Source organism: Netta rufina (genome assembly GCF_964035555.1).
Source record: "Netta rufina genome assembly, chromosome: Z".
Taxonomy (NCBI): domain Eukaryota; kingdom Metazoa; phylum Chordata; class Aves; order Anseriformes; family Anatidae; genus Netta; species Netta rufina.
This window is the reverse complement of record NC_140126.1, coordinates 57,484,162-57,508,083: the sequence shown is the minus strand read 5'-3', so window position 1 is coordinate 57,508,083 and position 23,922 is coordinate 57,484,162. Positions and strand designations below refer to the sequence as shown.

The 23,922-nt window shown below is 38.6% G+C and overlaps 1 protein-coding gene across 1 annotated transcript in view; it reads left to right on the top strand.

The window, feature by feature from the left end:
* The window catches only part of EPB41L4A (erythrocyte membrane protein band 4.1 like 4A), a 131,188-nt gene that overhangs the window by 36,291 nt on the left and 70,975 nt on the right, over positions 1-23,922 (top strand). Inside the window, exons 2-3 of the mRNA XM_084305624.1 lie at positions 12,494-12,598; positions 23,448-23,499. Coding sequence (XP_084161750.1) covers positions 12,494-12,598; positions 23,448-23,499 — 157 coding nt within the window. The remainder of the gene's footprint in view (positions 1-12,493; positions 12,599-23,447; positions 23,500-23,922) is intronic.

Below are 23,922 nucleotides of genomic sequence, written 5' to 3'. Positions count from 1 at the left end.
GGAATGTGTCGGTATTCTGGGGTCTATTTAAGTGACAAAACAGACATTTCAACTTTTGAACAAATACCTAAAATTATTTTTAATAACTGTATGTATGGTAACTATGTGCATAGTATGTATATATTTTAAGGTCCTGATATTTCATGTTGTCTCGTGACAGTCCTGACGTGGTTATTGTCACCAGTGAGGTTTTGTGAGTAAGAGTATAAACCATCAGAAAAAAACAAAACACCTTTATTTTACACAGAAGGGTACTTAGTGACACCTATATTCCAAAGCAAGATGTCACTGACTTTGTAATTACACCTCGAGTACTAGGTGTAATGTCTAGCCCATTGCCAAAATGGTGGACAGTGGGCATGGTTTACATCCATATGATGTAGCACGCCTGAAAAAAATTAAAAAATAAATGTTTAATAATAAATTAAAATGGAGGAGGGAGAGAGGAGAGACTTTGGGGCTGTTACTTTATTCAGTCCAGCTGAATATACTGCTAATTTTACTATAAGCAATCTATTATTTTATCACTGACCAGTGAGATTAAAACTGAAGATTGTGGGCCTTCCATCTTCAAACATTTTTTTTTTGCCTTTGTATTTCAGTGTGAATAGGATCAAGTCAAAATCACACAATAAGCTATATTTAATGTAATCAGAAGCAGTGCTGCCAAAAATTTTGTATTCAACATATATCACAGGTGAATGAATAATCATGTTGGCTTCAAAGAAGAGATAAAACCTAGTACATTTCAAGCAAACTAAAAATGAAAGCAGTAATTTTCTATTTGAAATTGAACAGTCTAGTCCACAGAGTGTGTTGTGATTTGCCTACAGTGAAAGTGCACTGGGTGTTTCCTGTACTTTAAAGTAACATACTTTGAAGCACAATTGTTTGAGGTTTGTCTACAGCTCTGTGGCAAGGTACTACTGCTGCAGAACTGGAGATATGCTGATGGAGACTCCTGACAGCACACTGGCGGCTTACCTGCAAGCTTGTGAATTAAACAGAAAAGTTTTTACTATCAGTCATCAGTTTCATAATTTATTTAGCTTTAATTAATCTTCAGTTATTACGCTGTTAGATTATTGGAATGAAGTTTGGAGTTGTTGTTGCTTGGGTCCAAACAAAAGTGACTATGCTCTGTTGTCTCCCCTGTGAGCAGTTGTTGACTTTAAACAGGTTTTTAGTTTGATGGCTTGACTGTTTTCATCACAAATGTTATAAAGTAAGTGGTAGAGATCTTATTTCCAACATCAACTTAAAGTTTTCTGCCACAGAATTCAGTGATATAATTCATATTGATTTAAGCAGGATCAGGTTTTCACTCCAATTCTCAAAATTCCCCTGAAGTGAAAAAGCTCATTCAGTTATTTTTTGCATTGCTACTAGATTCTGAACAGATATTTTTGTCCTCAGGTTTTAACTGGCATCTTGTTTCTAAAGCAAAATATGTCTGTGATTTAATGAATGTCTCTGTTCAGGAAGCTGTGTTTTGTGATTTAATTCATGTATCTATTCAAAAAGCTGTTGTTGTTGTTTTTTTTTTTCCTTGTTTTTTCCTTGTTTTTTTTCTATTTTCTTCCTTGCATGAGATGTACGAGCTGACCTATGAAGTACCACAAACAGCCACCCCCATTAGCAAAGGACAGCATGCCTGAGGCATTTTATTAATTAACCTCTCGAGTCTGATAATGAAAGTGCTGAAAGGATACATTTTTCATTAGACACAAAATTTAGACTGTGGGCATTTAAAGGGTTAACTGCTCCCATCTCTTTGAACACTTTTGCTAATGAGTAGACATGTTTCTAGATTTATACTAGATGTATAGAAAGAAAGGCTTGGGTTCTCAAAATTCCGTGTGCTATATTCTTGTTTTCTGTATAGATCCTTGTGCTGTGGTTATTGCTATTGTGTCTATCTGCTGAGACTGTAGAAATCAATCTGATACTGCACATGGATATAATCACTTTATCTTCTCCTTCAGGGGGATGTATTGCAGAAGTGTGGATTAGGTGTGATTTTTGTCTTATTTTTTCTTCAATATGTGTAATGTTTATGTTAGAACAAGTAGGCAGCTACCATGTACTTCTAAGATGTTCAGTTTCTTTGTAGGTTCCAAATCAAAGAACTAAAACCTTCTGCAGGATTAGATTTCAAAGTAAAAGGTATAGCAGTTCTTTGGTTTGTATCCTCATGTTAAAAACACCTTTCCCAAACAGCCTTGATACATTAAATATAAATTTATTAAAAATAAGGAATTTTGGCAATTTTATTTTTTATTGATGAGTTTACAGCTTAATCTTGGCAGGTAGTACATACAATGTTAGAGAAATTGTTCTGGATTATCTCTAAAGATATACAGTGCATATGAAACATTCTCTATGTATAATCAAAACTGTTTCATATCTGAAATTTTTACAGGTCAATAAGAAATATCAGAAGGTAGTTATAATATTATATGCTGTACACTGCCAACATGTATTTAGAATTAATGGTCAAGTAGCTGCTGAATGTTGACTGAAGACCAACCTACAGTTTCTTGTATGAAAACATATAATATTGTGTTATGCATATGCAATTTTCTGGAAGTATGTAAAGGCTCTTTGGAGTATACTAACAGTTTTAGGGAGCAGATGAAGACTAAGCATTGAGAAGGTAGTTTCCTTGTCTGGATCACTGGGATTAACATCAAGTTATCATTTGAAAGGTTTAATTGCTGAAAGGGAGAAGGAATAGATGCCACAGGGAGAAGTAAGCTGATTAAAACTTGCTGTAGCTTTCCTTATAATCGTGCAGAGTATAGTGTTCTCTAGTTTTTCAGAGGAAAATTAATGTATGTGAAAGCTAGGCTTTCACTAGAGCCTTATGCTCAAGAAATAGTTTAAGATAATACTAACTTTCTATAAAACATAGAAACAAAAAAAAAAACTTAAGGAAGTATCTGTAAATTCAGTCTGAAAAGCTTGTTGTATCTTTCTGAATGAAAGTGATTAGGGAGAGGTTTGCTACCACTGCTGATATTGTTTGGTCTGTTTGTAGGTGTGCCAGTCATCAAGTTTTGAACTCTGTTGTGACTTGCATTCTTTTACAAAGCTTCATTCAAAACAGATTAGTTATTTCCAAGAGAGGAGCAACTTAAAATTTGTTTGTCTGTCATAGCGAAGGAAGCCCACGCAACTTTTGTTTGAAGATTTTTGAAGCAAAGTCTGTGATAATTACTATCAATGTGGTTACTGTGCCATGGATATGTTATTTGCTGTCTCTTTTAAAAATATGCCCATAATGAGCCAGTTTATAATGCTAAAACAACTCTCTCAGAAGAGATTTACTCCAACTCTATTAGTTAAATTCAGTAAGGATGCTATTTTTTCCAGTTCCTGTCAGGTCCCAGTGACAACCAGTTCACCTGTATAACTGGTGTTTCTGGTGCTTCAGTCTAGGTGCCAGAGCTGCAAACAAGTAGCCCGTGTCTGGAGCTATCAGATTTTTTTCTGTGTTACCCATCCCATAATACAGCACTGTGTAGAAATTTCCTTGCTTGATTCATGGGGGAACGAGGAGGAGACTGGCCAGGAGGGAATGTAGTGAGTTGAAAACGGATCAAAGGGGAAAAGAAAAAAAAATGTTGGTAACACTGTAGTACACATGCAAGAGCCTGAATGAGTAGTTTGTAGGTTGCTTTAATTATCTTTATTTATTTATTTAGTATTCAGGGATATAATTAAAAAAAAAAAAAAAAAAAAAAAAGCTTGGATTGTGATAAATCTGAATACCCAGGGCTGAGATCTGCAGTGATTCAGAAATTGAATGACAGCTGAATGAGGCGCCCTTGCTGTGAGGGGGCAGGCAGCAGTAGTCAGAGGGTGAAGAGCAGAGCAGTGAGGGGCTGTGGCAGGAATGGCCCTTTCATTCCTCCTTGCTGTTGCAAGTCTGTTAGAGTTCTTCCTTTCCCATGGAGGGGTTTTGTTTTGTTTTGTTTTCAGTCAACGTTGTTAAAGTTGAATGCAGCCCAGTACCAGTGAAATGGTAATATGACCTTGTGCAGTATGCAGCACTGGATAGTAACTCTTCAGGACAGCCAGAAATTTGAGAAGGGGCAGAAGAGAATGAAGGAGTATAGAGTTCCCCCATTAGCAGCCATTACAGCGTGCTAATGAATAAGTTATTCTTGTCCTGATGCAAACAGTTATTTATTTATTTTTTATTTTTTGGGGGCAGGGCTTGCTAGTAAGCATATCTAGAAAACTACCCTGTAACACAAATACTTACAGTGTATCTTTCTTTGTTCTCTTAAGGGGTATCTATTTAAAAGAACTCTTTTTGGCAAATGCAGTCTTTATTTCTTTTTCAAACAAATTTCCTGATGGATATTATGAAAAATTTTAATGAGAACTGAGTTTTAGTAGAATCAAATGAGTTTAAGAGGAAGTATCACAGCAATTGAGTTACAAATACTTTACAAAAAAGGGATGTACAATTTATACATTTTTTTTTTTTTTATAGCTGATTGGTTGCAGTGTTGACTATACAAAAACACTGTTTGCAATTGATGGATGGAATCAAGTACCTTGACTGTACTGTAGGTGGGCTGCTTTGACTCCACCTTGCTTCTGCGCCGTGCTGCAGCCCCCACACCAACTTTTCCTGCCCCCAATGAAGTCAACAGGGCTTTGCATCTGTTTCCACATGAAGGATGCCATGGTGGACTGCAAAGAGATGCTTGTGCCCCGGACTTGGGGAACACATGAAACCCTCCAAGTGCAGGGCAGGAGGGCAGAGGCCATCTTCTCAGAGTAGTTTGGGATCCCAGAGCCTTGTCTATGCAGTTTACTCTGCCTCCAGCACACAGCCTTCCTGCACATCCAGGTTGAGCTGAGTTTTCTCTACGGAAAGGCCAGCTCTTTCATGCAGAGGGAAAGATGCAGAAGAGCCCAAGATATGTCATGTGTACTCTGAAAGACTTGTTTCAAGCAAAGGGCTGCTTTTTCAGTTTCTTCCCCCTTCTTCTCACCATGTCCCCCAAATCAGATCCAGAAAGAAAAGGAGCCTCTGTCCTTTCAAAAATAAATTCTCTCTTTGTCCTTCCCATTAGTTTTGCAGCTAAGAAGGATTCCACTGTTTTCCTGGTAATTTTTCCTCTTTTGTTCCTTGTAACATGTCTTGACTGAATGGTCATGAGATTTTTCTGTGACTGAATGAAATGATAAAAAAAAAAAACAAACAAGTCTGAGAATTTTTTCAAAAATGTTTGAAATGAGCTTTATGGAGGGCTTTGAGATGTGAATCCACTTGAAGACAAAGTTTTAAACCTCTGAATAATTAATTCCTGTCCCTAACTCTTGAACATGGGAAGGGGAAAAAAGGCTAAAGAAAAACTTTACAATTTATTTGGTAATTGTTATCCTTCTGTTCCTGATCTCATGACCAGTACTTTGGAAAGACTTGGATGAAGAGGGGATGCTAGAAGGAAATACACAAAAATTAATGTGGGATGGATGACACAGTTAACAGTCAAGGGGTAGCAGAAATGGGTATTCCAAGAAACAGAAAACAAGGCCATTCACATTTACAAGGCATTGCAAGAATACACGGTCAAGTGATTAACTGTGTGACTAGGGCTGAGTGCAAGTGATGACAAGGACACCAAGTTTGGACTTTGCTTGTGACAAGAAAGAGTGAGGCTCACTCTTTGGTCAGAGTCTTGTGGTGCTCTGTACAAACAAGCTTTTGCACGTATGCTCAGCTCTGACAGTACAGCTATTCATTCTGAAAGAAAGAATTGCCAAAGTAGAGGATTAACAAGACGTATGCTGATCTTTTTTTCCCTCCAATTCTTCTTGTTCCTAAGAAAAGAAAGAAACAAAACAAAACTATTTTACCAACAATTTGAGCCAGCAGCTCAAAGATCTTGGCCTGGATGTGCAGGAGGGCTGCGTGCTGGAGGCAGTGCAAACAGGAAGGATGAAGCTCAGGAGTCCCTGCACCATGCTCTGAGAAAATGGCCACTGCCCTCCTGCCCTGAATTTGGAGGGTTTTACGTGTTCCTAGAGCCTGGGGCACCAGCATCTCTGCATCTCCCCTGAGGAGCCTTGGGCAGTCCCCCAGGGCGTGTCTTCTGTGTGTGTCATTGACAGTAAATCCTTGAAAAGTGTCTGGTCATGAATTTGTGTGTGCTTCTTTTCTGCCATGCCTGGTGCTTGGGGGCTGCTTCTGTAGCATCTCTCCCTGGGACATGCAGGGTCCCTGCCTGTTTAGAAGACACACCAGGCCATGTAGCTCTCTCTTCTTGTGACTTAAAACAGATTTTGTGAAGCGTAGAGAAGTAGTAGTAGCCAACATCTGAACCATTCAAGCGAGTGGTTGTATGCTGTATTTTTGGGACTCCATTATTATTATAATGAATTTTTCGGTGATGTAGAAAATATGCAAAGTGTAGTGGGATGATGGAAATGGTCATTTATATTCAGCTCTTCAGAAGAGCTCTTTTCTATGTGAAGTGGAAGTGCATTATGGTAGGTAGCTTTAACTCATCTGTCATTTGGTAAAAAATGTGAATGTTAACAAACTGGGCAGATTAATGAACAGATCTTAAAATGAAACTAGTAGACAGGTAAACCAGTTGTTGAAACAGTCAAATAAGGTGTAACTTTGGACGATTTTCTAGAATAGGGATCCTAACCAGATTTAGTTTGATGACTGTAAGTAAAACCAACAAATTTACAGGCATCTTAACATGCAGCATGTTAAAAAGCAGTGCCATAGATAGCGTTCCAGCAGACTGAGCAGACTGTGTCGAGTTCCTAGGAACACAGATGGGGAGGTCTGTCCATGTATCTGTGAACTTGTGAGATGTTCTGGGGGGAGAAAATAAAAAAAAGTCGGCATGTCTGCTGTCAGTGAAAGACGAAGAGATGGAAATGGGTTTGTACAATTCAGATGGTACGTTTTGTATGCTGTGTCCTTAGGGCAGACGGTGGTATTACATTTGTATGTGTTAAATCCTCAGCTTCTGAAAGTGTTTACTTATATTACATGATTTTGTTGAGGAATGATTGCACATATACAATAACGCTAATTTAAATTCTTCTCTGTTTGGACATGCATTCCACAAATTAAGGTCAAGCTGTTTCATCTAGGTGAATATTTGTAAATATTAAAGCTTACTAATTTAAAGATCTCTGCTTGAACTTGCATTGTGCAAATTGAGGCCCTGGGCAGAACAGTTACTTGTTCTGTGCTTGTGAAGACCACCAAGAACTTGGATTTTAGAGCCCTGTGCCTTGCTGCTTTTGTGTGTGTGTGTATGTGTGAAGGTGATGGTCTTTTCAGAACTTTAGATAAGGGTGGAAAATGTCTGGATGAAGACAAACAGTGAGAAAATTCTGCTTGGAGATGCTTATCCTGGTTACATGTCTACCAGGAATGGGATGGACTGCTGGCTCTACTCACTCTTAAGTTGCGTGACTATGGGCTGTTTTTATACAGAACTTTCATCTCTCCTTAGGAACCTTTACCTAGAGCAAAACGCTGCAATTTGGTCTCTGAAAATGGTGTGTAAGCTTGGCATATGTCTGCCTGAGCATGTAAATGCCAACTGGTGCGCACGAGGTTCCTCTGACAAATACGTCAGGGGCTGGGCTCGCTCCCTGCCTCTCCCTGCTCCATCCATGGGATCCATCTCCAGAGCCTGTGAGCACATCATGTCCTGCATGGGCAGTGCCTACTGCCTAGCACGTGGCAGCAGATCACACTCACTTCTTGCCCAAAAGGCCTGTCAGCAGTGAGACCCATGCTGTCCTGTGCTTCACTGAGTGGTCTGGGGGTGGCTCACGGGTGGTCCTGAATTTCACAGCACAACTGGGTGTTGTGTTCCGTAGCTGCCCCTGTGGCTTTCTGTACTCTAATAAACTTCCCTCTTCCACATTAGAAACCTTCTGCTTGTCTGTATTCTTACCTTATGCCAGTTTATAATTAATTCAGCATCAGCTGTGACTTTTCCAACAGACTTAATGGTTGCAAGGGGGAAGGAGGGCATATCAAAAGACAGCAGCTGTGTAAAATGGAAATTTTAAGGCTTCTTTTAAGCAGGGGCTCAAGAACTCATCGGCATCTTCCTTAGCATTTATACAGTAAGAATTAGAGTACCCTGAATGAATTACTTTCAGGAGAAGGGTTTCACAATGGGTACTTGAACTAATAGACACAATATTACAAGGCTTTCTTTCTTTCTTTCTTTCTTCTTTTTTTTTTTCTTTTTTCTTTTTTCTTTTTTTCTTTTTCTTTTTTCTTTTTTTCTTTTTTCTTTTTTCTTTTTTCTTTTTTCTTTTTTCTTTTTTTTTTTCTTTTTTCTTTTTTCTTTTTTCTTTTTTTAAAGTAAATAGTGGCTTTAGTGCGTATATTGCTTTCTTTCTGGGAGAGGGGCTAGCATCCTACTGAGGCAGACGTTGCTGCACATCATACTTTGTCTTTAAATTCAATTAGCATTGATTGTTGATCTGATTTGGCTTGCACTGCTGTGTAGAATACAAAGGAGAGAATTAAAAAAAAAAAGATCAGACCAGGAAAACCTCACTGGAGTGGTTTTTTTTGTTTGTTTGTTTGTTTTTTTTTTTTTTTAATAAAAGCTTGGAAGAGAAGAATTCTGTGTGACTATATATACATAATGCTAATATGTTAAAGCATCATACTATATCATTTTTAAAAGAGATATTTCTTTCTTATTAAAAGAATACAACCAAATCATTTTTCTCCTGAGCATTGTCTGTCATTTTCTTTAGCCAGTAGAAACCTGTCTTTCTGGTTTATGAAGCCACAGTACTAGTATGTGGAGCAAGATGTTATGACTCATTTGAAAAATTCTTTGTTCTCTCCTGAAAGCACTGTCAATGATATTTTCAAACATACTTGGGTTTGCCTCCTATGAATGCAAGCCTCTAGCAAGTCTGAGCTTAATGCAAGGCAGATTATATAATTTCTGCGATGTCATATGTGGCGAATGTAATCCTATTGACATCTTCAATAGCTGTACTCCGCAGTTTTGCTGATTGATGCTGTATTTTTGTCAGGGAAAATAAGACAGCTTTTCTGAGTTTGCAAAACTTTCTTCAAATGCAGTAAAAATGTTTTTCAGGCCTGAGAAGAAGCCTATTAGGGATTCATCAGCAAAATTCCTCTCCTGATTCCACTTGGAGAACCAAATTATCTGCATGAAACCCGGAAATCAGTTGGCTTAAACTGGGAACTTTAATTGAAAATGAGGCTGTAGTGGTTTCAGCAAGGGTCTGTGTTGGACTTGAAAGGTGCTCTTCAGTGCTGGGAGGTTAAGCAAGTGGGTTTAGGGTAAGAGGAGGCTACAGAGTGCCATCCTCTTGGCACTTCTCTTGTGCAGCTCTGCCTTGTGTACGTAAGGCAGAGTGTGAATGGCATTGCTAAGGAGGGCTGTGGAGGTGATGGCAGACAGCATATTTTGGCTGAGGATAGCCAACAGGGTGAGCATCTTCCTGACGCAGGGGTGGGGAACTGACAGCCATTGTAAGCTCAGGTTTTGCTCAGCATTTCACCACAACTGAATCACCTATTTCTGCAGGAGCTGCAGCAATGGAAACACTAACTGAGCTGTGTCAACAGAATAAATTAACAGACATTTATGCTCATTCTCAGCCTAGAAATTTAAGTAAAAAGCAGTTAAAATGCTTTATGCATTTATCTCTGAAAAGAAAGAAGGGAGTTTTTAACTTCAGCCAAATCAGGTGTGGAACCTCAGTGTTTGTCAGGGATAACAAACTAGCATTATCCTCCATGCAAGGAAAGCTGTCCCAGAGATTTGCAAAGAGCCCATTGCAAACCTAAGCTGACTGAAAAAGGAAACTGCCAAGAAAGCTGGCTGGATCCTAAATTGGTGCAGAATTATGTAGGTTCAACTCCTGTAAGACTTAGGCTTTTATGTTATTTTCATATCTTTGATGCTACCAATATAATGCATCATTATTGTAGGATGCCTGAATGGAAAACCAACTGCTTTGTCTTTGCTACCGGATTGCTGTTGTTTAGTTCTGCTAATAAAACTAACTGATGAAACAAATGATGTCAATGGTCAGATGAGAAGAGGGCAGCTCACTGGAAGAAAACAAATTAAAGCATAAAGATCACTGCGTCTCAGCATCCCATCAGTAGGCAGCTTCCAGTTTCCCCCTGTGGGTCACAGGGCAGACAGCTTTGTTTATGCCTTCTTCAGTGGTTTACTAGCCAAAATATGGTTAACTGTTTCAAAAACCTGTGCCTCTGAGTAGTTGGTGGTGGAGCTCTTTCTGTCTATAATATTATTTCAATATTTAGTACCCATTTTAAAGTGTCACCATAATTTATTCCTTGATGGCTTAATGGAATAATTTACAATGAAGTGAAGGTTGTGTGTTGTCAGGACTGCTTGGTGGTTTTGTGCTTTTGCTATGTCTGTTTCCTAGAACTTCTGTCCTGCCCTGGGTTCCCAAGATGTAGTTGTATCTGTTTAATGGTAATTAAGCAGTTATTTCCAATGAAGTTAATTGTCTTTATGTGAAATAGGAAAGATGAGATAAATGTATGTGTTTTTTGGTTGGACATCTCTTTTGCTTCTTTGAGTAGCAATGGATTTAAAGAGAAAACAAAATAAAACAATTATGGCTTCAGTCTTGAAACACCACTGTCTAATAATTAAACTCTTGTTTGTTTGTTTTGAGGCATGTTTCATTTTACTTTGTTTTGTTTCTTTGTTGGCTATAGTGTGCTTGATAGTCACCAGATAACGAGGACTGACTCATGCCTTACACTGCTCTTACAACCCAGGTTGTTGTTGAGGAATCTTATGATAAAACCACTGTATTGCTATGCTTTATCCAAAATGCTAAAATGAGATTTAGTGAATTTCTGATTACCTTTATTATACTTCTCCCTAAATTGTTTTCTGTTTTGTGGCTGATAATTAAGTCTCATGGTACATGCTGAGGCAATATCTAATTCCAGTTGCTTAGTATAAATAACTTGCACGATTGCTTAGACTATTCCATGGTAAGAATCATTCAAGAACATATCCTAGTTTAAGCAAATATTTATTAAATTTGGTGAGCAGTATGAATAAGCAACTCCTACCCTACTACAGATGTTTACATTGCCATTACTTAGAATGTGATTGTCCATCTGAAATTATACTGACCTTGCCTGTGAGACCAGATTCAAATGGTGACCAAATGAACTTGGTGAAAAAGAATGGGTGCATCTTCCTTGCTATCATGTGTTATCATGTGATTGATATTTCAGTAGCAAGCATAAATTAAATGTTTGTTGGTGGTTTTTTTTTTTTGTTGTTGTTGTTTTTTTTAACACTATTTGCCATTTTCATTTTAAAAATTAGTTTTCTTAGGCTAAAAAGTGAAACAGTGCAAACACTGTCTCACAGCCTCCACTTTCTGCTTCATCTCTCTTGTGCATTTTTAGCACAATCTAGAGGATTGAAGGGGATGTAAATGGGTTGATGAAATCCACTCTAAACTGGTCATCAGTATTGCACCTTTGAAGTGTGTATGTGCTATTCACTGTTACGTGACTATGCATGCCAAGTGTAGGACAGCTGATATGCATTGGTATTTTAGGGCCCGTGTGTGTATGTACAAATGTATATGTGAAGTATTTAGCCAAAACCTAATTACGAGCTATTTCCATATTTTCATGTTGAATTTAGGCTTTAACTGATTCAGAGGAAGGATTATGCTGCATAATTACTCTCTATCTTCCTAGCCTATTTGTTGTTGACTGCAAGGCAAAGCAACAAATAAGAGGCCTTCAGGTGGAAGTGAGCTTGTTACAATATATTATCAACAGTAAAATGTTGTTTGTAATATTGTCCCTGTCATTGTTCACTAATACTGGAACAGACACACAGTGAAGAAATAATCAAGAAAACAATGAGGTTATTTCAATTCCGTGTGTAGGATTTTCCTACTTCTACTATCAAAAATAATTTAAATGAAAACATTGAAGTGCAATCTGCCTTACAAGCAGTAGTAACAGAGCAGCTAATGGTGCATAGCTCAGATTTTAAGAACAATTTTGCCTCCTGATCTTCACTCTCAGAGTTTGAGTGACAAGCCCATAGTTGAAGGAATAGTATGATTTAAGAATTAAAATATGTCACAGGGCTTAGAGTTTTGATCAGAGAAAAGAAGTTTGCAAGACAATTTGCTTAGTTCATGAACATTGTGTTTATGCAAGGACAGATGAATTTTTATTGTTGCTTGTATCTATTGACTTGCCAGCTATGTAATAGTATTAACAGAATGTTTGATTAAATATGTATCAGGAAAAAATATTTTCTCCCTTATAGCTGAAATTTTGGTAAAAGGCATGGGGAACTGCCTCCTCTTTTTAGACAAAGCTAACAATGCATGAATGTGACTACACATAGCTGACAAAGGCAGAGCATCTTTTTGAAAAGGGTCTGTAAATTCTTTCCCACAGAAGTCAACGAAAGGGTCGGTTGTCCTGGGCTACGTATTTCGTCACTTAAACCTAGTGGAGATAGATTACTTTGGATTGCGCTACTGTGACCGAAGTCATCAAACGGTGAGTAAAAGACAAAGCAGATTGGATTTTCCATCTGTAAACTTTTATCCCATTTCTGGGGTTTGCTTATAGAGCATTAGATTGTCATGTTTTCACTTTCATTATTTCCTGACTCAGGTTTTTGGTAATAACTTCTTTTTATGTGTTTGCACTGAAGTCTTGGAATAGCCATTGATAGGAACAGAATCAAATATTAAATTCTGCATGAGACCTTAAAAACGAAATGAAGAAAGTATAAATAGTACAAAATTATGATATAAAAGTAGGATTCATATTTTTTGTTTTGTTTTAATGCTTTGCCATGAAGCTAGTGCTCAGCTGCGATGCTTCCTTGGTTGGCAGCTCTCTGTGAGATGGACCAGCAACGAACTGCTCCTGCTTTGCTTGGGGCTCCTGTGCCAGGGAGACAGCATCCCTGTGTCGTGGACTGATGTGCTTGGGCTGCTTGCTGAGCTACTGTTTTGGAGTGTATCCCTTTACTGTGAAGGACACGTTTGGCAGAATGTATTATATGGTGTAGTGGCTGCCTGTTTCCTGGTGGAACCACAGAAGTCAGGAAAGTGGTTGTGGACTTTGAACTCTGCTTGGATCAGCTGTTTCCTCAAGCCCCTACTCTGAGGAAGTAGTTCCTCTTGAGAGGGACCCACCAAGCATGGAGAGCTTTTTCCTCCAGGAGATTACAGTCCTTGGTGGGCAAGAAAATTGAAAACGGGGTGGGACATTTTGGCTGGAGCAGGCAGTGGCTTAGGGCAATGCTGTCTTGGGTGACATCCCAAAATGGCCTGTGAAAAGCTATAGCAGACAGATGGAAGGAACAGGGAGTGCTCAGTATCTGGGACTAGCACCCAGGGTGGCCTTCACATTACCTTCATTTTACGAAGGGCATAATGCCTGTCCTGTGGTTAAATTAGGTGAAGCACATGTTTTTACACAGTTCTGTGCTGGGAGTACGGCACAACTACCTTGCATTAAAAAAGTCATGCTTCCTGTAAAAATAATAAGTTGTTTAATTGACTAAATATTTGCCAATTTATTCTGTTTAGTTGAAGTATAGCATGTAGAGACTGAAGTCAAGACATTATTAGGAAGAGAGTATTGAATGCTATTGAGGAATATATGCAGCCCTACATGATATTTCTTTATTTCTGCACCATAGCCTAGACCTTTGTGAATTTAGTTCCTTGACAAGCTTAAAGCTAAATTTAATTCCATGGGGTGAAAGACAGATTCAACTGTGAATTAAAAAGTATTTTTGATTTCCTGCAGAAATCAAGGTGTGGTTGAAGAGCAGATAGTTATTATTTGTTCTCAGAAGAGTTTCCTTGTTTTCTTTTCCCCTGTAGAGACAAATAAAATAGAAATGGCTATTACTGGGATCATTTCCAAAGGCACACATACTGTGTATTTAATGGTGTACATGGCTTTATGAAAATAAGACAAGATTGCATCTCTTCTGTGAAAGGCTTAATGCATAAAGACACGTTTTAGGATGCATCCTGCTAATAGAACAGATGATTTGATTGTGTGGTACCAGTGCATTTTTTATTACGGTAGTGTGCATGAGCTGTAGGCCATTACCACATTAACTCAGCCTCTTTAAATAGATATACGACCCTTTTGCCTTTTTCTCCCACATCATGCTCTAGTGGTGTAGTTTTAACATTAGCCTTACCCTAATTTTCTGTGCAGCCCATGATTAGCAAGACATTGAGATTCTTGATTTCTCCATGGATTACAGAATCATAAAATCACCTTGGTTGGAAAAGACCTTCAAGAACATCAAGTCCAACCATTAATCTCATTTACCAAATGCTATCACTAAACCATGTCCCTAAGCACCACATCCACACATCTTTTAAATACCTTCAGGGATGGGGACTCCACCACTTCCCTATGCAGCCCCTTCCAGTGCTTGACCACCCCTTCTGTGAAGAAATACTTCTCAATATCCAACCTAAGCCTCCCCTGGTGGTATTTGAGACTGTTTCTTCACATCCTATCACTTGTAACTTTAGAAAAGAGACTGACATCCTACTCACTGCAACCTCCTTTCAGGTAGTTTTAGGGAGCAATGAGGTCTCCCCTGAGCCTCCTCTTCTCCAGACTAAACAACCCCAGTTCCCTCAGCTACTCCTCATGAGTTTTGTTCTGTAGTCCTGCATTGGCTTTGTTGCTCTTCTCTGGATGTGCTCCAGCACCTTGATGTCCTTCTTGTAGAGAGGGGCCCAAAACACAGTATTTGAGGTGTGGTCTTACCAGTGCCGAGTCCAAAGGGACGATTGCTTCCCTAGTCCTGCTGGCCACACTATCTCTTATGCAGCCCAGGATTTCCTTGGCCTTCTTGGCCAGCTCGGCTCAAAGCTTACACATGTTCAGCTGGGTTTTGGCCAGCACCCCCAGGTCTTTTTCTGCTGGGCAACTTTTCATCCTCTCTTCCCAACCCTATACTGCTGCGTGGGGTAGTTACGACCCAGGTGCAGCACTGGGCACTTACTCTTGTTAGATGTCATGCAATTGGATGCAGCCCATCGATCCAGACGATCCAGATCTCTCTGCAAATCCTCACGCAGATTATGAAAGTGTTCATCCCACCTCCCTCGTTCACCTGCTCTTGTCCTGCCATTGTCATGTCACAGGGATGTTGTTTATACTAGCACAGATGAGGAGCTGTGGTCTTTATGCGTCAAGGCCTACTGGCCTGTGTCTTGCCTAGCTTCTGCACCAGTGGGCCGGTGTCTCTAGTGTGGCCGTGTTGCTGGTCCCCTGATGGAGTGCTGTATGCTCCCCCCACCCACAGGTTTTCTTTGTGAGGGAGTCCCAGGTGCACGGGAGCGCGGTGCACACATCAGCTCTGTCCTGACACGCAGCTGGGAAGCCGCCAGGACACACAACCAGAGACCACAACCGTGGGCCACGTCAGGGAGCGCACCTGCCCTGCCACGTCGGGGCTGCCACAGTGACCGCCGAGGCTGTGCTGCAGGCTTTGCACCTGGGCTGTGTTATGGCAAATGCTATAAAAATGCCTGCTGCTGTTGCTTGTCTGTATATGGGTAATTAAAACCTGATGCTGTTTCATCTGGGAAGCTCATACAAGAGTAAACGTGTGCTAATGTGTCAAGTTTTACATACCTCATGATGGTTGTTCCTAGCCTGTTATTTTTAGTGAAATCTTGTAACATCTTAAGAATAAAAGGGAAAGGTTCCACGAAACAAGCACCACCTTGCACTGCATCTGTAAACATGCATTCAGTTGTACACTGAATATTGCTAAAACACTCTGGGTTGTTGTGGGAATTAGCCCTGCAGTGGCTGTCAAGAAACACAGATTTGAATTCTGGACTGGGAACATTTTGGTTTGGCCAGAGTAGGTTTCCTGAGGGAAGGGGAAAAAAAATACCTTTTTGATTAGTTTTAAAACTGTGCTCCTGAGTTATTTTCAGACTGAAAAATGTGTTTGGAGTTTTGGCCACTTATTAATACGTTGCTCATGGTGGGGAATATTTCATTATTAACCCTGTCATTTTTCTTTTTGGTAATACTATATATATAATAGAATGGCAAATAAAATAGGGTGGGTAAAAATATATATTTTATAGAACATAAACCAGCCACAAAATATTTCTTTTTAATTTTTATTGAGGGCTTAAAATAATGTTTTTAGTTATTTTCAGCATTAATTTTGCATGCTTCAGCACTTCCAGGTGGTCTTTTAAGTGCTGTATTGGTGAACTACCTCTTATGTGGGTGGTATCATCATTATTTTAGTAGTACCTGGAGCTCTAATCAGGGGATAGGGTTTCACTGTGCTATGTGGGGTACAAACGCATAACATTAAAACTGTCTGTTTCTGAACAGTTAACAAACTAATTAGCAAGTGAGAGAATGCTGAATGCAAAAAAAAAGATTGACAGAACTGGGTGTTACTGCTAGGATCATGAGTAGTGGATAAAGCATAAGTTGGATGACACTGTCTCTAAGGTAGTGTTACACAAATTTATCTTTATTGACATTCCAGGTACCCTCAAACTCTCAGTGTGAAAAGACCAGCATTTAATTTGCAAAATATGTGAATGAATGTTATTTCAGGAATTGCCTGAATACTTACTTTCTCCGTGAAATGCTTAGGCTATATCTATCTTGTGCTCTGAATAAGGCTGAAGTCCTAAGAAAAAACAATAAAAAGTACCTTGTGATAATTAAGATATAATATTTAATAATTTATTTAAAATCTTACAATATGAAACTGACTGAACAGATGTGTTGAACTAATGCTATTTGTTGTCTGTAGTGTTTCCTAACCTCTGAGTGCTGTTCGACAAACTTCACAGTGCTTTTTAATGTGGTGTATTAGTATGTTTTTTGCTTAAAATACTATAAAGAAAAAACAGTTTTATTTTTGTGTATTTTTTTTGTATATTTCTTAGTTATTTTTTGTATATTTCTTATAAAAGAAATTTATAATTTCTTTTGTATCACTGGATTTCTCAGTTTGTCTCATCATCAGCCCTTCACCTGAACCTTTTGCATTGATGTACGGACTGCAGACGCTTAAGTTATGCTGAAACCAGATGCAGCCTTGATGTAGATGGTCAGCTGGGAGCTGATGGATTGGGCATTTCTGTCTTCTGTCTCATCTGTCAGAAATAGAGGATATTGTTCCCTGTCTGGTATTTTCAGTCAAGACAGAGTCTGTGTTGCAGAAGCTGATGGTGGCTTAGGAAACAGTCCTGCCTTTTACTCTTGCATTGCATTAGTGCTTGGGAAAACCAGGGCCTTGTGATTTACCTCTTCTTAATGGAGGAGCAGACAAATGCTGGGTGAGTCAGTGCTGGGAGGCACATGCAGGTCCACTGCCTCTCTCAGGTCCAGCTCCCCCCTTAATGCAGCTCCCAGGTGTTCCCCATGTGCTGCTGCCTTTGTGAGATCCCCAGTGTGCCTTAGGATAGTCGTGCTAATTACTGCTTAAGTAGGAGGCCAATATTTTCTTCAGGCACCTATAAGAGAATGGAAATGTCAATTTTAACACACAATATCTCAGGAAACGCTGAGCTGCATTTGGTGAGGTAAAGGGTACGTTTGAAGGCCGAAGTCGTTCCCTTGTCAAATCACAAAAGCATGTTGAAAAGTCATGCTATTAGAGCTTCTTTTACAAAGAAAGATTTTGGAGCTCACCGTATTGCAAAAAACTAGACAGTCACAAACATTTTAAATGTCCCCTGATACGTATTTTTTTTTTTTCCCAGAAGTCTGCCTGCAGTCTCACACTGGCCAGATTGCCACCATACATTCTTTGCTGCACTCTCTCGATAAATCTGCTTAACCTAAAGCTGCTGGAAACATGCCTGCATTGTACTGCCGCCTGTCATGCAAATATCATTCTTTTCTTCTCCAATGTAATGCTAATCTGAGCTGTTATATTCACAGTGTACAGGATACTGATGTTCTTTTGGAGCTCCAAAGGGAGAAATACAAATACAGAAAGCGTTATCACCATGTTAATTCAGCATCATATCCAAGCTAATTTCCCCAGCCCCAGTTAGAGTGTGGTGCTGTGCTACCCATGTATACTGCTCCAAGATCTGGACTGAACACGAGATGGGCAGTGCTGTATCTCTGTACCATGCATCCACTGTGTATTGTAGATGTATTGTATCTGTAGCTCTGAAACTGAACTTTCTACTGAAAATTGGTGTGCTACGGTCAGACCAGCTGTGGTGAAGCTGAGCACAGCAGCCAGTGCCATGAACTCTGCAACCTTGCTGTGCCACACCCCAAGCGTGTTTCTAGATCCATCCTGAATGATTAATAAAGTAATTGCAGTGTCCTCAGACCGACAAGTTATTACACCAAATTGGGAAGGGTAAGAGATCGAGCAGACTGCATGTAACATAGCTATAGAAAAAAAGGGCACAATTTTAAAACATCTGTTTGCCACTGAAAACATTTGTTCTATATGGCATTATTGTCACATTATGTATTGTATATTTTGATCTCAAGAGCTTAGAAAAACAGGTGAAATGTAATTAGCTTGTATTTTTTTTGGTGTGGATTTGACATTTGTCCATAGGGATGGTAAACTAAGTTATCCAAAAATAAAAAAGACTAGTGCTTGTTAAAATAGACTTAGAAGCCAATAAAAATAAAATGGAAGCTGATAATATTGATTAGAAGCTAGAAATTGTAGCAGATATTTAATGGATTGAAACAACCTAGACAAAGCTGGTGGTCAGCTGAGTTAAAGGTGGTTGAGCTTAAAGAGTGAGCTTTAAAAATGGAGCAAGATCAACATGAAACTCATACTGGTATAGATTTAATTCTAGGTATAATTTAATTTCATATTCTAATAAAAAAGATAAGTGTTCCATACATTTTTGTATGTAGGAAATACCCACATATGATGTATGTGGGTACTATATAGGTGTAGGTGTATATACATGTACCTATATATAATGTGATGAGTTACACATTTATTATATATGAGCAAAGAACTTTTTTGTTTTCAGACTTATTAATGAGGTTACCCAGATGTCTTCAGTTTAGCCGATCTAGATTGTTTGCACGGAACGTTTGCAGGAAAATTGACAAAATCATTCTGATTGCTAAAGTCTTAAATTATGGAAGAATCATGACAATTGCAGGTCATAATTAAAAAATACCAGATTATCTCTTAAAAGATGTGTTTTTTTCTGTTTTAATTGTGAACAAAAACTGGCACATGTGACATGGTACAGCTTCATAGAATCTGATTGAGACAGCTCGTGATTTAGTCTGAAGTTGATAGATTTCTCTCCACCGGACGCTTCATTGATTGATACCACAGCAAACATTTCAACCTAGTTAATATTTTATTTCAAGCATGTTCATGGAATTTGACCCAAGTTTAACCTTATGCAGATCCAAGAAATGATGATTCCAGATTCACGGAAAGATGTTTACACCCATTTAAAAATCATGAAAGACTTCATGGTGCATGGATGTATACTGGTTACATGGTTTTGTCTCAGTTTAAAATCTTCATATGGGAGCCAGATCTGTAAAAGTACAAATGACAATATAGCCCATCTATTCTTATATATGCTGTACTTTTTTCAGTATATTGTTTTTTCATAATTCCTACCTATAAATTAAATATGAATCTTTTCATTTCATTGTACATTTATCATCAGTCTTAGTAAATAGTAATTTCTTAAATTGTTCTAATATTAAGTGGTCTTTGTAAATAACAGCAAATTAAATTTAGTAAATGGATAGTTTCATTGGTTAGCACTACTTAGAAATACTGTGAGCTTTTTTTTTTTTTTTTTTTTTTTTTTCCATTTCTTCTGTGAACACTGAATTCCCCTTTCAGATGCACAGAATTTATTACCTGCAGCTGGGTGGGTAAATGCTGGGATCTCCCCGTTTGCAGTAGTGGGGAGTTGCTTATAAGTCAGATAACCCTTGCTGTGCATGCAGGAGAGACACAGGTGGTGAATCACTGGGAATTGGCGAGCTGTCTGCAAAACAGAGCTGCAGGTTTGAGCTACTTTGGCATTCACAAATGCAAAGTTTATTGTCAGCACCTGCTGTGCAAGTGTATTGGATTAATGAGACTGCTCGTTTTTTCTTTTCTCTTGAATCTTTAAGAATTTCCTCAAAACTATACCCAACAGTATTCATGTGTGTATACAAACCTTCAACATGTTACTAATACACAATATTACGTATGCATGCCTATGTATGCTAAGAGGGCTCTGTTGTGGCATTTCTGATTTTATGAATGTTCCCATCTTTATTGTCTAATGTAGACTTGAAAATGCCTTTTCATTAACCATGAAATTCCATTCATCTTTGGCTTGTAAATAAAAAGTTAGAAATCCCCTTGTGCTCCTCCCACCCCTTGCATTCTTCAGGAAAATGCTGGCAGCCGTGAAAATAATAAGTAGCTACGAAGTGATTTTAAGCATCGTTCATGGCATTATCACAATGCTAGATACTTACAGGCGACACAAGACAGACTAGGGCCTTGCCTCAACTCCACCACTTTCTGTTTCAGCAGTAATCCAGTCCAAGCTGAACTGTTTCACCTCACCTACACAGCACATGGACCTAGAGGCCAATGGTACCCTTGCAACAGCAACTTGTGGCAGCTGATGCTGTGTTCCCTTAGAATGCGTAGCAGCAAGCTGTCTCACTGTGATGAGGGCTCAGGATGCAGTTCCTCCTCCTGACTCAGATTGAGGGGAGAGAAAAGAAGTGTTTGTCAATACGAATAACAAGATTTGTTCCCTCTCCTCTCTTCAGATTCTCTCTGAATATGAATTTTGATATTTCCTGCTGAATTCTGTACAAGGAATATAACTGGTGTTATAAGTCAAGAACAGCATAGTGAGAATTAAGATTTATAATACAATCAACCCCTCTTCTGTATTATCTGTTCATGTCCATATAGTCCACAGTCTTCAGTTAAGTGGCTAAATTCTGTTTTATCTCAGCCAGTGATTGATATGGGTAGAAGAGAAGGTGACGTTGAGATTACTGAGACAACCAAAAATCTGTAACTGTTCAGTGCTTCACTTGGAAACTTGAGTGATCATCCATAAACATAAATTGTTCACAAATGATGTATCTGTACAAGTAAAGTTAAACTGCAAAGAAGCCTGTAAGACAACACACCTTGAAGCTGATTTCAGTTTACTTAAGGAAAACTTAAAGGAGTTATTCTGTCACAGATTTTGATCTGATTTTGAAACAGCATAATTTTGGTTTCTAGTGATGTAACATAAAACTCTCAATGATAAGTGAGTTTGACAGTGTTTTTTTCTATTGTGATGCCAGTTTTGGGAAGAGGGGTGTTCTGTGGCCAGAATGTGCGCTGCAAAGTTATTTTGCAGTTCTTTCTGTCTGTTTACGTTGAAATCTCTTTATCATCCTATTGTGCTAGCCCAGATTATTTCTGACAAGGAGTTCCAATAGGACGTTTGAACAAGTGTAACAAGTTTTTCTTTCCTTCCTGCCTTCTGTTGAGATTAAGAGGATTTCTATTAGCATAGTTAGTGGATGTAGTCAATACATGTATTGAACATTTTTTTTCCTGCAAAATTTAGGAAATCTGAAGTGTTTGCTCCTAAATGTATATCCTTGTAAAGCTGTCAATCTTGAGTGCTGAGAGATTGTTTAGGGGTAAGAGTCAAATACAAGATATCCATCATTTGCAAAGTACTATCCTAATTATTTTGTTTCAAAATGCAGCTTTCTGAATCAAGGGATGGTAGCTCTTACAACCTTACTTTATGGCACTTCTTAAAAAACATTCTTGGATTGAAATGGCAATGTATTACCCCTAGAGCAAGAACAAGGCACAAAGCTGCTTTTATTACAGATGGATCAGCAGCTAATGGAAGTACTTTGTTTTCATGTTTCTTTTTTCTTCTCTCTTTTTCCTTCTTTTTTTTTTCCCCCTCAAAATAAAGATAGTTGTTTAAAACCACTTACTCAGTTACTTCCTTGAAATGTTCTGCTCAAGTCCTCTGTAGTGTTTTTGCCTGTCTTCTGTGTTACTCTTTCTGATAGTGAAATTGTTTAGTCCAGAGAAGTTCAAAAATATTTTTTGATTGACATTTTCATTTTTTATTCTCTACATTTTTTTTTTTTGGGGGGGGGTTGAGGGGGAAAGGAGGGAGGAAAGAAGGGAGGGAGTCCAGTAAGGGGTTGTTTTATTCATTGATATATATAGTTCCTTAGTTTAAAAAAAACAAAAACAAAAACAACAATGTGTGGGTATGAAGGGAGTAAATTCAAGCTGCGGCAATTTTCTAACAGCTTTATTCTGCAGCATTTGTTTCCAGTGTTTTAAGAAAGTATGCCAATCTTAGCTAGTCCAAGAAGTTTCTGTATGAGGGAATAGGACTGAAAAAAGTAAAGACAAGAATGACAAGAATGGTCTTGGCTGCTGCCTCTGCACTTTTGATCAATAACTGAATCACAAAATGCCAAGCGAAGGAATAAATAAGTAACTGAAGTGATTACAAGAGCAGGGTGTTCATCGTGCCTGTGACCTATGTAGCAGTATGCAGCTGGTCTGCAGAACAGTAACAGTAAAACTTTTATTAGAAGTTTGATTAAGTCAGGACAGAGTAATCAGTGAGCAAGTAGTGTCTGTTGATCAAGTAGTAGGGGAACCCTTGTAACAGCTCACCACTCTGTGGCATATTTAGCATGCCTCCATCATCTGTGATGCAAACAACTGCTTCCATAAACCTGGCGGAAGAGGCTCCGTGCCCTCCCTCCCTGGGTGATGATTTCCAGGCATATCCTTCCCCTGCTACTGGAATCATTTTCCTAAAAATCAAAACTTATTTTCCATTGCTTCCAGTTGAAGCAATTTCTTCACGTCCTATACTTAGTGGACACAAATAAAAATTGATTACTATGTTCTTACAGGCATTTCTTAGTTGTAGTAGGAGTGTTGTTATGCCTGTTCTTCCCTACAATCTTTATTTTATTTTTTTTCAGAAAAGAAATGTAGTGCCTTCATTCTTTCCTTGTTGGTCCTGTCTTACTTGCTTTGCTGTTGCTGTTACTTCAGAGTCATCCTGCTTATGTTAATCTCACAGGAAGAAAATATAAAGGTTGTGCGCAGCCGTGTGCTAGCTGCCTTGGATAACATAGACACCAAAATGTACCTTGTGTGATACTTCCCTAGAGCCAGCTTGGTCTGGAGCCTGAGATGGGGGCCTCTTAGCAAAACATTTCTTTTCAGGAAGACCACTACTCCTAGAGAAGATATGTAACATTGGACTTGCATAATTGCAGTTACTCTTTCTTAATTTTCCATGTAAGTGACTAACTTCCATCATCTGTCTCACAGTACTGGCTGGACCCTGCAAAGACCCTTGCTGAACATAAGGAGCTGATAAACAGTAAGTATTCAATTCAAACTTAAAGAAGTTATCTGAAAGTGAAGTAACAGAGGCAATATTCCACAGAAGTACTCTGTCCAACATCTCTGTTCTAGTCACAACAGCTTGATAGTCCATGAACTAGTTTATTGCTACGGTTCATAGCTTTATCAAAATTTCACACAGATTGAACATGCCGCCATTTTATGATAACTTGTGTAATTAGTGTCCAAAGATTTCTATGTAATTAAATTTTACTTTAGAATAATAAAGGGTGCTATCCTTAACTTGTATATGTAGTTTCACAGTAGCTGTGAAAACTCTCCTATACCGTACCTTACCATAATCAAGTCAGATTCCATTTTTTCTTATGAAAACAAAAGTAGTGTTTCACACTGATAGTAGGGCATCTGCTCTTGCTGCCACTCTACAGATAACACAGAT